We start from the raw sequence: 15,892 nt of genomic DNA on the forward strand, positions 1-15,892 counted from the left end.
AAAGTATCCATTCGAGCTTAAGAATTTGTTCAGCTGATTGAAGACAACTTTTTCAATGATCTTGCCTATGAAAGGAAGATTTTAGATCGGTCTATAGTTGCTTAATATGGTCTTATCCAGATTGCTCTTTTTCAGGAGGTGCTTGACAACTGCAGTTTTCAGGGAGTTTGGAAAACTCCCAGAGAGAAGTGAGGCATTTACCATTTCTAGAAGATCTGCTTCTAAACTGTTTAGCACAATTTTGAAGAAAGATGTGGGAAGTGTGTCAAGGGCGCATGTTGATGTTTTAAGGTGTTGTACGGTTTCTTCCAAAATTTTGCCATCAATTTCTTTGAAGTCAGACATAGTAACTACTTTCTCAGGTGGTCTGATCTGTCTGACCTCAGTGCAACTCAAGGATGTGCTGATCACCTTTCTGATATTATTGATTTTCTCAGAGAAGAAAGAAGCAAACTCACTGCACTTGCTGTTTGAGAGCATTTCACTAGGAATCTGGCTTGGGGGGGTTTGTCAGTCTCTCTACAGTAGCAAAAAGAGTGCGTGTGTTGTTTAAATTGCTGTTTATAATATTTGAGAAGAAAGTCTGTCTAGCTTTGCCTAGTTCCATATTGAAAGCATGCAGGCTGTCTTTGTAGATGTTATAATGGACTACAAGTTTTGTCTTCCGCCACATGCGCTCTGCTTTTCTGCATTGTCTTTTCATATGTTGCACTGCTGTTGAGTTTCTCCAAGGTGCTTTTTGTCTGCCACTCTTCTTCCTGACTTTAACAGGAGCAATATCATCAATTATATTTTTAACTTTTGAGTTAAAAGAATCAAGGAGAAAATCAACAGAGTCAGCAGATATGCTTGGTGTTAAGGATATAGCCTTCATAAATAGTACACTAGTGTTCTCATTTAAGCATCTCTTCTTGACAGACACAGATTTAGCTTCAGTGGCAGGAGAGATCAATATATCAAAGAAAATACAGAAATGATCAGACAGTGCTACATCCTTAATAAAAATCGATGAAATGTTTAGACCCTTACTGATAAGTAAATCTAGAGTGTGTCCATGATTGTGTGTGGGTCCATGTACATGCTGAGTCAGATCAAAAGTTTTTAAAACAGTTTTGATTTCTTTTGCCATATTGTTTTCTGCATTATCTATGTGAATGTTAAAATCTCCAGCAATGGCAAAACAGTCAAACTCTGAGGTAATTGTTGATAACAGTTCTGTAAAGTCCTCAGCAAAGGCTGGAGAATATTTTGGAGGCCTGTAAATAATGATAAGTAAAATGCGAGGAGCACCTTTTAACACAGTACCCAGATATTCGAAAGACGGGTAATTCCCAAATGATATTTGCTTACATTGATAGATATCTTTAAAAAGAGCAGCTAGACCCCCACCTCTCTTAACAGCTCTGCAGACACTCATAAAAGTAAAGTTAGGAGGGGCTGTTTCATTGAGGATTGTTGCACTGCAGCTGTATTCTAGCCAGGTTTCATTTAGAAACATAAAGTCCAGGTTGTTTGTGGTTATTAAGTCGTTGACTAGAAGTGATTTATTTTTAAGTGAGCGAATGTTTAAAAGTGCTAACTTAACAGTCTTACTTTTTGTCCCCACAGCAATCTTAGTTTGACATGTAGTAGGCACCAGATTAGTTGAGTTTGCTGTACGGCTATTGAAGGCCTTAGACTTTCTATCTTGTAATAGAACAGCAATAGAGAAAGATACAGGCACACTGGGTTCCCGCTTGTTCTGTAAACATTTGAGAAAGTTACTGTTATCATAACAGGAACCCAAAACACATCACTGAGAGCTGGTATCAGTTGTTTTTGGTTCACCTCGAGCAGATGGAGGAGGGTGTGGGCCCTGGCGTTTTGGCCGAAGAGGCCGAAGAGCTCTCACAGGAGGAGGGGGCGGGCGAGCTCGGCGCGCAGGCTTCGGTGTTTGAGGTGCCTGACGATTTTTGGTTGGTATCTGGGGGCTTGCAGCAAAAGAGTGGGATAGTCTGGTTCCAGCATGCACTAATTCTTCCATTTTCTGTGAGAAGCACAGGAGTGGAGTCGCTGGCGAGAGTGAGAAAGTGTCTGGTGAAAGGGGCTGTTGCTCTGGTGTTATAGGAGGCTGTGATATGCTGTCCTGGCTTCCCTGGCTGTTTTCCAGGAAGTCGTCCTTGGGTGCTGAATCTTGGAGCAGTTCTAATGTGTCTGTCTGTGGTGAGCTCTGTGGGCATGGCTCAGCTGAGATTGTGTCCGTGAGCAGAGGTTGTTGTGGCTCAGTGGTGTTATCATTGTCCTTGTGTGATATGTCAACCGCATGTCCATCTTGTTGCTGAAGTGAAGTCCCGTGTTCATTCATACTGTTTCCAGGTGTGTGTGTGTCGTTCAGATTGACACACACTGCAGAAGGATGATTGAGGGAGAAGTCGATATTGTCCTTTAACACTCTTGAACCAAGTTTGTTTGGGTGATGGCCATCCCGATGAAATAGTTGTCTCTGACTCCAGAAAAGATTGAAGTTGTCAATGAAGTTTACTCCTTTTATATTGCAGGTTTTTTGCAGCCATGTATTAATCCCAAGCAGCCGAGAAAACCTGTTTGTTCCTCTTCCTGGGAGTGGTCCACTGATGAATGTTTGAACTTTCAGTCTTTTAAGTGTTTCAAAAAGTTCATTGAAATCCTTCTTAAGGAGTTCTGACTGCTCTTTATGAATATCATTCTTCCCCACATGAATTATGAGTCGATTTGCAGTCTTATGTTTCATCAGAATGTTCTGAAGTTCCCTGTTTATATCAGAAGTTGTTGCTTTTGGAAGGCAGCATGTAGTTGTATCCCTGCTGCTAATGTTTCTGATTATGGAGTCCCCCACTATCAGAGTCCTGGGCTCGGCTGTGCTCTGAGCTGAGTGCCGCTGTCTGCTCGACCTTGAGCGCCAGTTAGCATCAGTGTTAGCTACTGGCTGATACAGTCTGTGTTCGATCACATTTATCACGTTTGGGGATTCCTCATTTACATTCATTAGTACTTCAAATCTGTTCTCAAGATGTATAGGTGTTGGTGGGAGACCAGTGTTTGCCATCCTTGTCAGAGCTGTATCTGGGGTAGAGGATGCTACTGCGGCAATATGTGGGGCTCGTGACAATCTGATGTCTCGAGTGCCTTTGGGTCTCGCTCCCTGTTTGTGCCATCGATTTGTAAGTCGATCGGCTTGTTTCTCTACCTGTCGAGGAGCACTAGTTTCATGGGACTCACCGGCTATATGCTGAGGGTGTCCATGACGAAGCTCTATTGTGTGTTCTGTCTGGTTTGGTGGTCCCGTAAATAACTTTGTTTCAAGAACTGCAATCCTTTGTAAAAGTCTGTGGCAGTTAGTGCAGCAAGTAGATTCCAGAAGAGGCATTTTCTCTCTTATCCTTGTAGGCAGTTGTGTTTTCCTTTCCCCGGAATGTAAGCTGGTCGGGTAGAAGAATTCTGCGTTTTTGTGGTAATCCAAACTTTGTCGTTTGAGCACTGTGCTGATTTGCTGAAGTTAAAATTAGGTGATAAAAGGAGCTAAAATATAAAAATATAGAAGATAAAATATAAAAGCGATAGAGCAAAGCGCGGAGCAGTAAGCAAGAGCGTCCGAACGGTAGCTGAGCTGAGCAGGAAGTGTCATTCCATATTAGTGACTGTCTGTCTATTATTTGTGTTTGTTATTGTTTTTTTATTTTTTTATTTGTCTGTTTGTTAATGTCTACTTGTCTATTGTCTGTATATGTTTGTCCTCCTGCCTGTTCATCTATATTTAGTTTAATTCTGTTATCTGTCATCAGTCACAAGTACACCTACCTCTACCTTATAGTATTAGGGCTATCACAGTATTATGGTATGGATATAGGTTTGTCTGGAGTAACCATTGTTTGTACTTATTATATAAATTGAATTAAAAATAAAGTTGTCCTCCGACGAGGGGGGGTGGTGGCGGGCTAAAAAAAAAAAAAAAAAAAAAAAAAAAAAAAAAAAGACGAGTTCGTTCAGAATCAGTTACATACAGCAGGTCGGCTGACTCGATTTCCTTCTCATACATTCCCGTAGCGTCACAGTGCATTTCCCTGTTGAAGCCCAGCGTCAGTGACATCAATGGGGCTGCTTCGAACAGTTTTTTTCAGCGCTTCGAGACTAGACGGTCATTGGATAAATGCTGCGATTATGTCCCGCCCATGGAAGCTCAGCTTCTCTGGGGGTGAACGGGGAGTGGGCTGGCCTGGACTCCGGCTTCTGCGTGATGATTGGAGGGTCTGTCGAAAGGCTGTGTCTACTTTTGATTGACAGCGATTTCATACAATAAAAAGTCGCTGATGTTGAAGCTGTTCGAGCTCAGTCCCATCCAGGCGGGTAATATATCGACCGGAAGTTGAAGCCGGCCGTGTGCCGCCATCTTGTAGCAGAACTTCACTTGCGTTAGCATTTCCATTGACTCCCATTCATTTTGGCGTCACTTTGACAGCGAATAACTTTACATCTGAGGCGTTTAAAGACTCCATTTGTCCATTATTTATTTCTAAAGAAACACGACAATGTATAAAGGGCTCCATTACCTTCTATGTTACATCTTTGCTCAAGCTCGCCGTCTCTGCAAGACTAACGTTGGCAGTTTGCACGCACAGCTACTAGAATATTTACATCTGTCAGACAGGTTGCTCACGTCATCAAGCTTAGTTTGAGTTGGTTTGAGTCTGCGCGTCAGGAACGGAAGTGCTAAAAAATCGCTAAAAATGGGCTTCACTTGTCTCAATTGAGTTCCAATGAGATGGCTCTGTCCACTTCTTATACTGTCTATGGTCCCATCGCGGATTTTTCAAAGACAAACTGCTGCAACCTATTTCTTGGTATTTGCTTGTCAAAATTGCTAGCCAATTTTTATAATACATTTCACACAATTATACATTTATACCTTTATTATATTATTACTTATTATATTTTTTATATTATTATTATTAGTAATAAAAAAATAAAAATAAAAAAAAATCTTATTATTAGTAGCATTATTATTATACTTTATTATATTATTATTTATACCTTTATTATATTATTACATTCATTTTTCACAGAACATTTTCTTGAAAAGGAACGTAGAATTTACGTAAAAATAAATGAATCTTTTTTATGATGTAGGCCGAAAATGAGCTTTCCCCTCTTTGAAAGACCAGCAGCCGCCACTGACTGACACAGATAATCATTTTCATTTTATGAATGAGAGAAAGAGAGAGAGAGAGACATCCGCATCAGGGAATAACGTTAAGCTTGTTAACGGTAGAGAAAGATGCATGTAGGCTACACAGGAAAAGTAACCGTGAAGACACTGAATTTAACATAAAACAGCCATCATAATAATGACAAATACACTTACATTGCTGTAAATGAGTTTTATGAATGAATGACTTGCTCTAACTGTTGCTGGTCTTAGTCAACAACACGCGCTTTTGCACCTCCTGCTGGTGAGGTCGACTAACAGCAGATGGAGAGTATGCTCGGCAATCTACTGCTTTTCCTGCAGTTCCTGGATGTCAATGTTGAATTTACTGTCGAATTTGAACCACTGAATTTGTGGAAGTGAATTTGCAAAGAGAAATAAAATGGACCGAAAATTGCTAGTTGAATATTATAGGTTGTATTTTTAAACAGTTTGAATATTTTGGAAGTGAAATATTAAAGGTGAATATGGATTATTGATTTTTTAATAATGAAAATGTGTTTGAAATGTTTTTAATTGAAATATTAACAGCTTAACTATTCAACCATGCTGAATTTCAGCCCATAAAAATGCAAGCCCTAAAAATACAATGCATTAAAATGCAAGCAGGGTTAATGTAAGGCCTATTTTTTTCAAGTAGTGCAATTCAACAGACTTTTTTATTTCAAAAACATTTGACATTATTTTACTTCCATATATATACAAATCTGGAAATGAGTGTATTCTGTCGACAGGATTCCTGTCACTGACTCTGTGTGATCAACACGAGTATGTTCTGATCCGAGAGTCAATGCCGTGGGGAAAAGCTCAAAATTACTGCAGGGAAAACCACATCGACCTGGCCACGGTTCAAAGCGATGAAGACTGGACCACTCTGCAAGAAGTCGAACATGAAGAAAATTTTTATACATTTGCCTGGTTTGGACTCTACAATGACATCAACAGCTGGCGTTGGTCTTATCAAGACGAGAGTGTAGTGTTTCAGTACTGGGAACCTGGCCAGCCGGATAACGCTGGTGAGGGAGAGGAGTGTGTCGCAATATATAAACCTGGATACTGGTATGATGACAGCTGTGCTGTCACTAGATATTTCATGTGTAGCGACGGTGAGAAACACTCTTTATTGATTATTTCAGTTTGCATTTATTACATATCCATCTATTTATTTATTTATTTATTTAGCAGACGCTTTTATCCAAAGCAACTTTCAAATCAGGAATATGGTATGCATGAAGACATTAATATAATGGCAGGATTTAGGATTTCCTGGAGTATTTAATTATAATAAATGTACATAATCAGTTAATAACACAATGACCTCAACTGGAACTCTAGTGGCTGCACTGGGATTTCACACCATTTAAGTACATGTCACACAATAAATATTTTAATTTTATTAGGGAAGCACTATATATCGGCCACCATATCGGTATCAGCTGATGTATGTCCTTTTTTAATGTTATCGTTATTGGCCTGATTATAAAACTTTGCAGATATATTAAAGCAGATAAATAATGGATTACTTCCTTCAGCTGAGACACTTCAGATGCGAATTGCATGCAATATGATTGGAATCACTTAAAAAAATTACAATACAGTTAAGTGCCACAGTAGTCTGTCATATCGGCTACATAAAATTATTATGAGAACATTATAATTGTGTGTTTGAGACATAGTGAGACTTTTGTTTTTGCAATCAGGCTCTCAAAAACTATATACAAATTTGGATTTAGATTTATCAGCCAATATATCGGTTATCGGTTTTCAAATATAAAGAATTATCGGTTATCTTACGAGAGGTTCTCTCATATTGCGTAAGTTGCTTACGCTACGGGTAAAGTTCATCTTTGCTCGAGATATTGAAGCCAAAAATTATCCTTAATTTTGTATTCATTGTCAACGCAGTGCAGCAGCATGCAGACCTAGAGCAGGCTATCTAGCGCGCTCATTGGCTGCCCTGCGGCAACTGCAGCAGCCTACCGCTGAGCTTGGCGTGACGTCACGTCCAATGGAGGCGCGCGCGCCTTCACACACGTCATAGCCCGCCAGAATGGGCGTGGCTTTAGTGTATATAAGCGAGGCTCAGAGGCTGCTACTCTGATTTTCATCTCTTCAGCGAGCTCTTCACATCGCTGGACTCTGAGAGAAGCCGCCGTCGAAGCAAGCGACAGCAAGCCCAGGAAAGCGCCTTCAGCAATCCGTGCCTGCTCCGCTATCCGGCAAACAGTATCCTTTTCTGTGCTTCCACTGTGTGCTCGCCACCGCGACACACTTCACAAAAGAGCACGAGGCGTTTGTTGCAAAATGCCTCGCATTCCTATGGCTCTTACTGAGCCCCGCCCAGTGTGAGAGACCGCCACGTTATCAGTGCTCTCTGCCTGGGACTAGTCACTGCGAAGAACTGTCAATGTCGACCCTGCGGGCTCGACTTGCCTTGTTCGACGCTGAAACTGTCACTCCGCCCGTCTCTGGCGGGTCGCGCAAAATAGCGCCGCTCACAGAGGCCACCGGAGCCCGATGTGCCCTCGAGCCTCGCTCTCTCTCCCCGCCTCCCTTTCCGACGCGCAGCTGCCGGCTCCCGCCCTCACTGCCGTTGCCTCAGGGGATGAAGAGGACAGAGATGCCATTGGCGACAGCTGTTACCTCGGGGCTAGCTCTCTTTACGTTACAAGTAAGCTACCCCGCTCTCGCCGCGCGTCACTCACCGGCGAAAGGAGAAAAGAGAGTGTTTTTGTCCCGCCGAGCCCGGACCTACCTCCATTCTCATGCAATTATTCAGGTCCCTCTTAAGCAGGCTGCTGGAAATGCCTATACTGCAGTAAACGAGCCTGTTGTAATACACGCACGCCTGCAAACAAACTGGCTACTCGCCTATTATGACCCATCTTCCCGCTCTCTCTCCCTTTGTTGTGCCGCGCAACGCGCCGTTCACAAGGGATGACAGGAGCGGACGGTCACTGAGCTAGTTTTCTTTACGTTACAAGAAAGCTATCCCGCCCGCGCGCTCCGTTCGCACGCGTTTCTCTCCCTTTGTTTGAGCCGCGCAAACTGCGCCGTTCACAAGGGATGTCTGAAGTGGACTATCACGGAGCTAGCTCTCTATACGTTGCAAGAAAGCTATCCTGCCCGCGCGCCCCGTTCGCGCGCGTCTCTCTCCCTTTGTTGAACCGTGCAAACTGCGCCGTTCACAAGGGATGTCAGAGTGGTCAGTCACGAGCAATGTTCATCTCCCCGCGTTCAGGCGAAAAGAGGAGAGAGTGTTTTTAGTCCCGCTGAGGCCGGACCAACCTCCAATTCTCACACATTTCTGAGAAAAAATGTATATTGCAGTAAACGAGCCTGTTTTAATACATGCACGCCTGCAAACAAACGCCCACACAAATATGATGACGCTCTCTTATATCGGGCCGGAGACCCGTGTTCGAATCTGGGCTCTGACAGCAGATAAACATTATGCCGTTCGAGCTCGCGTCCAGCTTTCTTACATACAGAAAGCGAACCCGCCTCTCGCACCCTCCTGAAGGTGCTCGAGTATTTATGAGTGTCTAAACATATTAGCCTTCAAAGTATTTCACTCTGTCAGTCCCCTTAAAAAGGCTACTGCAGGAGCGTACACCGCAGCCAACGAGTCAGTTACACAACTCGCTCGCCTGCACACAATCGCCGTTTCCACGGCGACCCAGAGAAATCTCAAAAGAGTATAATGTCTGTCTATCCGGCTCACGCCGACTGTGTTTTTAAGTGTAGTAAACGTGCCCACATCCCAGTGCTCACTCCTACACACAAGCACAATCTCCCCTGTGTCTCTCACAGAGCCCACTTGCATAAAGCGGGCACGCGCCGCTCGAGTGCTGAATGTAGTAAATGTGCCCACGAGTCAGTGCTCACACCTACCCACTTCCCGCTCCGTCACACATCTACCCCAGGGGTTAGATCCCGTGAAGCGCCCACACACTGGCCGTGTTGTGATTGTAAGTCCCGTGCCCGCTCGAGAGCGCTCACACTTACTGACAAACACTTTTTCCCCGACGCCGCTCCCGCGTCGCGAGCTTCGCGCCATAAAATGTTCCATTTGAGTGCTGCCCAGCCAGTCACCGCCGCTTTCAGCGAGCCCCCGTATTCGAGCATCGAGAGCGTGCGGCGAACGGAACCCAGAGGCCATTCGACCCCTAGCTATGCATGTGAAAACATGGGAAGCTATCCCGGGCGTGTCAAATGGGTGCTTAATACTGTGAAACAGGGCTAGTATTCGCTACAATTCGCTCGCCGGCCCCCGCGCTTTCGAGCCCGGACCGAGACGACAGTGAATGTGTCACCTGCTTCGAGCAGAAATAGCAAAGCTGCTATGCAAAGGGGCGATAGAACGGGTGCATCCTTCCCTGAGCGAGTCAGGCTTCTACAGCCGTTATTTTCTCGTTCCCAAGAAGGATGGAGCTCTCAGACCTATCTGAGATATTTGAACAAAGCTCTCATGAGACGGCCGTTCAAAATGCTCACAACCAGACAAATCCTCGCGCAAATTCGCCGAGGGACTGGTTTATTTATCTCGATCTGAAAGACGCCTACTCTCAGATTCAGATTATACCCCGTCACAGGCCATTCTTGAGATTCGCCTCCGACGGTCATGTATATCAATACACCGTCCTTCCGTTCGGCCTATCGTTAGCACCTCGTCCATTCACAAAGTGCACGGACGCGGCCCTCGCTCCCCTGAGAAATCAGGGCTTGCGAATTTTGAACTATTTGGACGATTGGCTGATTCTGGCACAGTCAGAGATAGAGCTTATATCTCACAAAATAGTGCTTCTCAGCCATCTGGAGAGCTTGGGTCTCTCGGTCAACTGGACCAAGAGCTCATTACTGCCCCGCCAGTCAATTTCTTTTCTGGGAATAGATTTGGACTCGGTGGCGATGACGGGCAGATTGTCGATCTCAAACCGAGACATGGATATGTCCCCAAAGTGATTGGCACTCCTTTCAGAGCACAGGTAATTTCTCTCTCAGCTTTGCCGGCATCCGGCAGCGAGACTGATAGCAACCTCCTCTGTCCCGTCAGAGCGTTGAAAATCTACATCACGCGCTCCGCCGCTTTCAGGCACTCGGAGCAGCTATTTGTTTCGTTTGGTGGGCGCACTAGAGGTCTCGCCGCCTCGAAACATACTCTATCCAGATGGATAGTGGACGCTATTGCGGCAGCTTACACGTCTAAAGACCTGCAGTGCCCCTTGGGCATCAGGGCTCATTCCACCAGAGGCATGTCCTCATCGTGGGCTTGGTCCAGTGGGATTTCTATTCATGACATTTGTACAGCGGCGGGATGGGCATCCCCCTCTACATTTGTTAGGTTTTATAACCTGGAAGTTCCCGCCCTGCAGGCTAAACTTCTGTCAGTCTTAGTCGCGTGTATGCCCTGCCCAGTATTCGTGTGCGGGCTACTGATCGATTTAGCTCTATAAACCTGGTTGAGCTGCACTATAAGGGCTGTTTAAGTGAGTTCAGACCGGCCGCGCCACTCTGTCTCCCCCCACTAGGTGCTTATGAAACATGTGTCGGCCCACTCTGTTGGCCGCCTGTCTCCCATTTATCGGTGTTCCCCGGGTTTCCCCTGGGACTCATACAGTGGATGCTCGGCGCGCACGGCGTTGACAAGGGAAGTTCCCGTAGCGTAAGCAACTTACGCAATACGAGAGAACCTCTCGTAAGAGAACGTACTCAGTTACCTAATGTAACCTCGGTTCTCTCTAGAGAGGGAACGAGTATTGCGTAACCCGCCGTGCTCGCGCAACGAGCTCACTTTCGCTTCTGCGATGAAAACCAGAGTAGCAGCCTCTGAGCCTCGCTTATATACACTAAAGCCACGCCCATTCTGGCGGGCTATGACGTGTGTGAAGGCGCGCGCGCGCCTCCATTGGACGTGACGTCACGCCAAGCTCAGCGGTAGGCTGCTGCAGTTGCCGCAGGGCAGCCAATGAGCGCGCTAGATATGAATACAAAATTAAGGATAATGTTTGACTTCAATATCTCGAGCAAAGATGAACTTTACCCGTAGCGTAAGCAACTTACGCAATACTCGTTCCCTCTCTAGAGAGAACCGAGGTTACATTAGGTAACCGAGTACGTTATCGTATCGGCCAAAATGTTCATATCGGTGCATCCCTAAATGTTACACTTTAAATATTCTCAAAATAGACATATAAAACTCAAAATGGGAGAATAAAGGGATAGTTCACCCAAAAATACAAGTGTTTGTCAATAACTGACCATCATGTCATTTCAATCTTGTATTAACGCTTTCGTGGAACACAAAGGAAAACATTATACAGGTTTTAACACTGAAAATATTTGGTGTAAGATTTACAACTTTCACTCAAAAATTGCTAGTCAATTTCACAAATAATTACAAAGAAATGCCAAGTAAATTAAACATGATATTTTGAAGTAGAATAACTGAAAGGGAGTATAAAGGGATACAAAAAAAAAAACACAAAAAAAAACCTCCATATGGGAGGAATATAATTCCTATGGACATATAATTGAAAAACTGATTTCTACAACCAAATTTTTGGCAGGTTTAAGAGGCTCACACTCGTTAAAGAAAATGATTAATGAAAAATTAAAAAATTGACTCTGTTTTTCACAGAAAGAACCAACGCAACAGAGAAACTGGTTTTAGTCACAATTTTAAAGATGTGGCTTGACGCCCAGACGTATTGCAGAGAGCATTACACAGACCTGGCCACTGTTAGGAGTCTAGAGGACAACAATCAGATCGTCAGCTTGATAAATAATATGCATCAGCCCTGGATCGGACTGTACCGGGACTCGTGGAAGTGGTCAGATCAGGCCAACTTTACTTCCTCAACCCAACTCACTGCTCAGAGACTCAACGGGGGGAGCAAAAACTGTGCCGGTGTATATTATTTTAGTAATTCTATTACCGGTTACGATTGCACTGGACTGTATTACTTCTACTGCAGCACTGGTAAGTCCTTTACTTTCCTTATTTTTTTGTTTTGTTCATTTAATATGAGTTTCCCAAACTGGAGGTTAATGAGAGAACTGTGAAAAGCTAATAATGTATTAAATCATAAAAATATAAAAATATAATATTAATATCATACATATATTTTTATAAAAACACAAAAGCTAAAATGTATGAATACAGGGATGCACTCCAAAACCGTCCGAAACCCGAAAATAGCTGTTTCGGCCGAAATGTTTCAGTAGTCGAAATTTTGGTGCAAAAAATAGGATATAATTCATAATAATAAAACAACACATTCACATGTTCACAGTTCTCTGATGTTGGTTAATGGCCACGTGACATGCAGATAAACAACTAAAATATTGAATCTCTTTCTTAGTAAGTGTTTTATTTTAACACTTATGATTTAATTATATACACCCATCTTAAAGTCAGTTCCGCATTTTTGGTTGGGGAGCTCCGATTGGTCGTCCACTGATCGCTATCGGCCGATAATGGCTTTAGGAAGTTCGTCTTCACATCAGCACATTATGGCAAGCCGTTTTAACATTTAATCATTTAAACCGACTAGTCTCTATTTTCATGCTACTAGTACTTATTTTTTAGATACTAGTATCTATTCCATTAAGTACTAGTACTTATTCATTAGCTACTAGTGTTTATTCTTTAGGTACTAGTGCCTATTCTTTAGATACTAGTGCTTATTCTTTAGGTACTAGTACTTATTCAATAGATACTAGTACTTATTCATTAGATACTAGTACTTATTCATTAGATACTAGTACTTATTCATTAGATACTAGTTCTTATTTATTAGATACTAGTACTTATTCATTAGTTACTAGTACTTATTATTAGATACTAGTACTTATTCATTAGATACTAGTACCTATTAAATGGATACTAGTACTTATTCATTAGATACTAGTACCTATTAAATAGATACTAGTACTTATTCATTAGATACTAGTACTTATTCCAATAGTGACTAGTAACTATTATTTTGTTTCTAGTAACAAATAATTTTTTTTGCCATTGACTTCTATGGGGATCTGTCATTCAGATATCAACTATTCAGTTCTGACTAGTATGTATTCCAATTGTGACTAGTACATATATATTAGATACTAGTAGTTATATATTAGGTACTAGTACTTATTTTTTAGATACTAGTACCTATTACTAGATACTAGTATGTATTCAATAAATACTAGTACTAAATCATTAGATACTAGTACCTCTTAAATAGATACTAGTACCTATTAAATAGATACTAGTACTTATTCATTAGATACTAGTACTTATTCAATAGACACTAGTACTTATTCATTAGATACTAGTACTTATTCATTAGATACTAGTACCTATTAATTAGATACTAGTACTTATAAATTAGCTACTAGTACTTATTCAATAGATACTAGTAACTATTTATTAGATAGGCTTACACCCAAGCAGATTCGGAGCGGCTCTTCTGTCAGATAACATCTCTAAAAAGTTAAATACCCTTTGACTAGTAACCAAAAGTCCAAATCATCTGCTGCTCCAATTCAACTGATATAAATACTAGTGTAGAACATTGCATAGAAACCGTGTCTATTCCTCGTTTAGTGAGATCAAATAATAAATCTAATGCAGGATCTAGGAAAAATCTAATTGTTATTAAAACAGAAAATGTTGCTATTAGTAAACAAAAACTATTTCTAAAGCTAGGTCTTCTAAACATTAGATCACTCACACCTAAGGCAGTTATTGTAAATGAAATAGTCACAGATAATAGCTTCGATGTACTTTGCCTTACTGAAACCTGGCTTAAACCAAATGATTATTTCGGTATTAATGAGTCTACTCCTCCTGGATACTGTTATAAGCATGAGCCCCGTCTGATTGGTCGTGGCGGAGGTGTTGCAACCATTTATAGAGATATTCTAAATGTTACTCAGAAAACGGGTTATAAGTTTATTTCATTTGAAGTACTTGTACTAAATGTTACGCTCTTAGATGTTAGAAAAACATCACTATTATCTCTAGCCTTGGCTACCGTATATAGACCGCCAGGGCCTTACACTGATTTCCTAAAAGAGTTTGCAGATTTTCTCTCAGACCTATTAGTCAATGTCGATAAAGCATTAATTGTTGGAGATTTTAACATACACGTAGATAATCCAAATGATGCGTTAGGAGCTGCGTTTACAGATTTATTAAATTCATTTGGGGTCAAGCAAAACGTCATCGGACCAACACATCGTCTTAATCATACACTCGATTTAATTATATCACATGGAACCGATCCAACCGATATAGATATCATTCCACAAAGTGATGAAGTCACTGATCACTACATGGTAACTTGCATATTACGTACTGCTGTAATATGTCATGCGGCGTCGCGTTATCAACCAGGCAGAACAATCCTCCCATCCACCATAGATAATTTCTCAAATTGCTTATCTAATCTGTCTCAGCTGCTGCCTGAACCCAAACAAACAGATGAACTAGAAGAACTAACTAGCACTATGAGCACCATTCTCTCTAGAACATTGGATGTGGTTGCACCTATTAAATTAAAAAAGGTCAGAGAGAAAAATAAAGCACCATGGTACAACAATACTACGCATGTTCTAAAGAGAGAAACCCGTATTTTAGAGTGTAAATGGAAACAAACTAATTTAGAGGTCTTTAGAATCGCGTGGAAAGACAGTATGTCACGTTATAAAAAGGCCCTAAAAGCGGCCAGGGCTGAGCACCTCCGCAAACTAATAGAAAACAACCAAAATAATCCAAGGTTTTTATTTAACACCGTGGCTAAACTAACAAATAAACAGACGTCACCCGAACAAAATATCCCGTTACAGTTCAGTAGTAATGATTTCATGAACTTCTTCACTGAGAAAATAGAAAGCATCAGAACCACAATTGTAAACGTTCAATCTTCAATCGCGCCTTATAATTCAGCTTCAATTATCACCCCGCAAGAACAATTACAGTGCTTTACAACTATAGAACAAAAAGAGTTAAATAAACGTATCACTTCATCTAAAACAACAACATGTTTATTAGATCCTATACCAACTAAACTACTGAAAGAAGTGTTACCTGTAGTGGAAGAGCCTCTCCTCAATATTATTAACTCGTCTTTATCTCTAGGTCATGTTCCAAGAACATTTAAACTGGCAGTTATAAAACCTCTCATTAAGAAACCACAATTAGATCATAATAATCTAGCAAATTATAGACCCATTTCAAATCTTCCATTTATGTCTAAAATATTAGAAAAAGTGGTGTCCGCTCAACTGGGCTCTTTCTTGCAACAAAATGATATCTATGAAAAGTTTAAGTCTGGATTCAGACCGCATCATAGCACTGAAACTGCGCTCGTTAAAATCACAAATGATTTACTTTTAGCTTCTGACCAAGGCTGTATCTCAATACTAGTTTTACTTGATCTTAGTGCTGCGTTCGATACTATAGATCACACAATACTCTTAGATCGACTACAAAATTATACTGGTGTTCAAGGACAAGCACTAAGCTGGTTCAAATCATACCTATCTGACCGCTACCATTTTGTCTATTTAAATGGAGAAAAATCGATCATAACTCCAGTAAACTATGGAGTGCCGCAGGGATCTGTATTAGGCCCTCTGTTATTTTCAATATATATGATGCCACTTGGAAATATTATA

The 15,892-nt window shown here is 41.6% G+C and overlaps 1 protein-coding gene across 1 annotated transcript in view; it reads left to right on the forward strand.

The window, feature by feature from the left end:
- The window catches only part of LOC309492947 (putative C-type lectin domain family 20 member A), a gene marked incomplete at its 5' end in the record, with an annotated part of 46,581 nt that overhangs the window by 20,576 nt on the left and 10,113 nt on the right, over nucleotides 1-15,892 (forward strand). Inside the window, 2 exons of the mRNA XM_082161981.1 lie at nucleotides 5,956-6,327; nucleotides 11,862-12,203. Of these exons, the coding sequence (XP_082018107.1) occupies nucleotides 5,956-6,327; nucleotides 11,862-12,203 (714 nt within the window). The remainder of the gene's footprint in view (nucleotides 1-5,955; nucleotides 6,328-11,861; nucleotides 12,204-15,892) is intronic.

Source organism: Leuciscus leuciscus (genome assembly GCF_965113295.1).
Source record: "Leuciscus leuciscus genome assembly, chromosome: 2".
Taxonomy (NCBI): domain Eukaryota; kingdom Metazoa; phylum Chordata; class Actinopteri; order Cypriniformes; family Leuciscidae; genus Leuciscus; species Leuciscus leuciscus.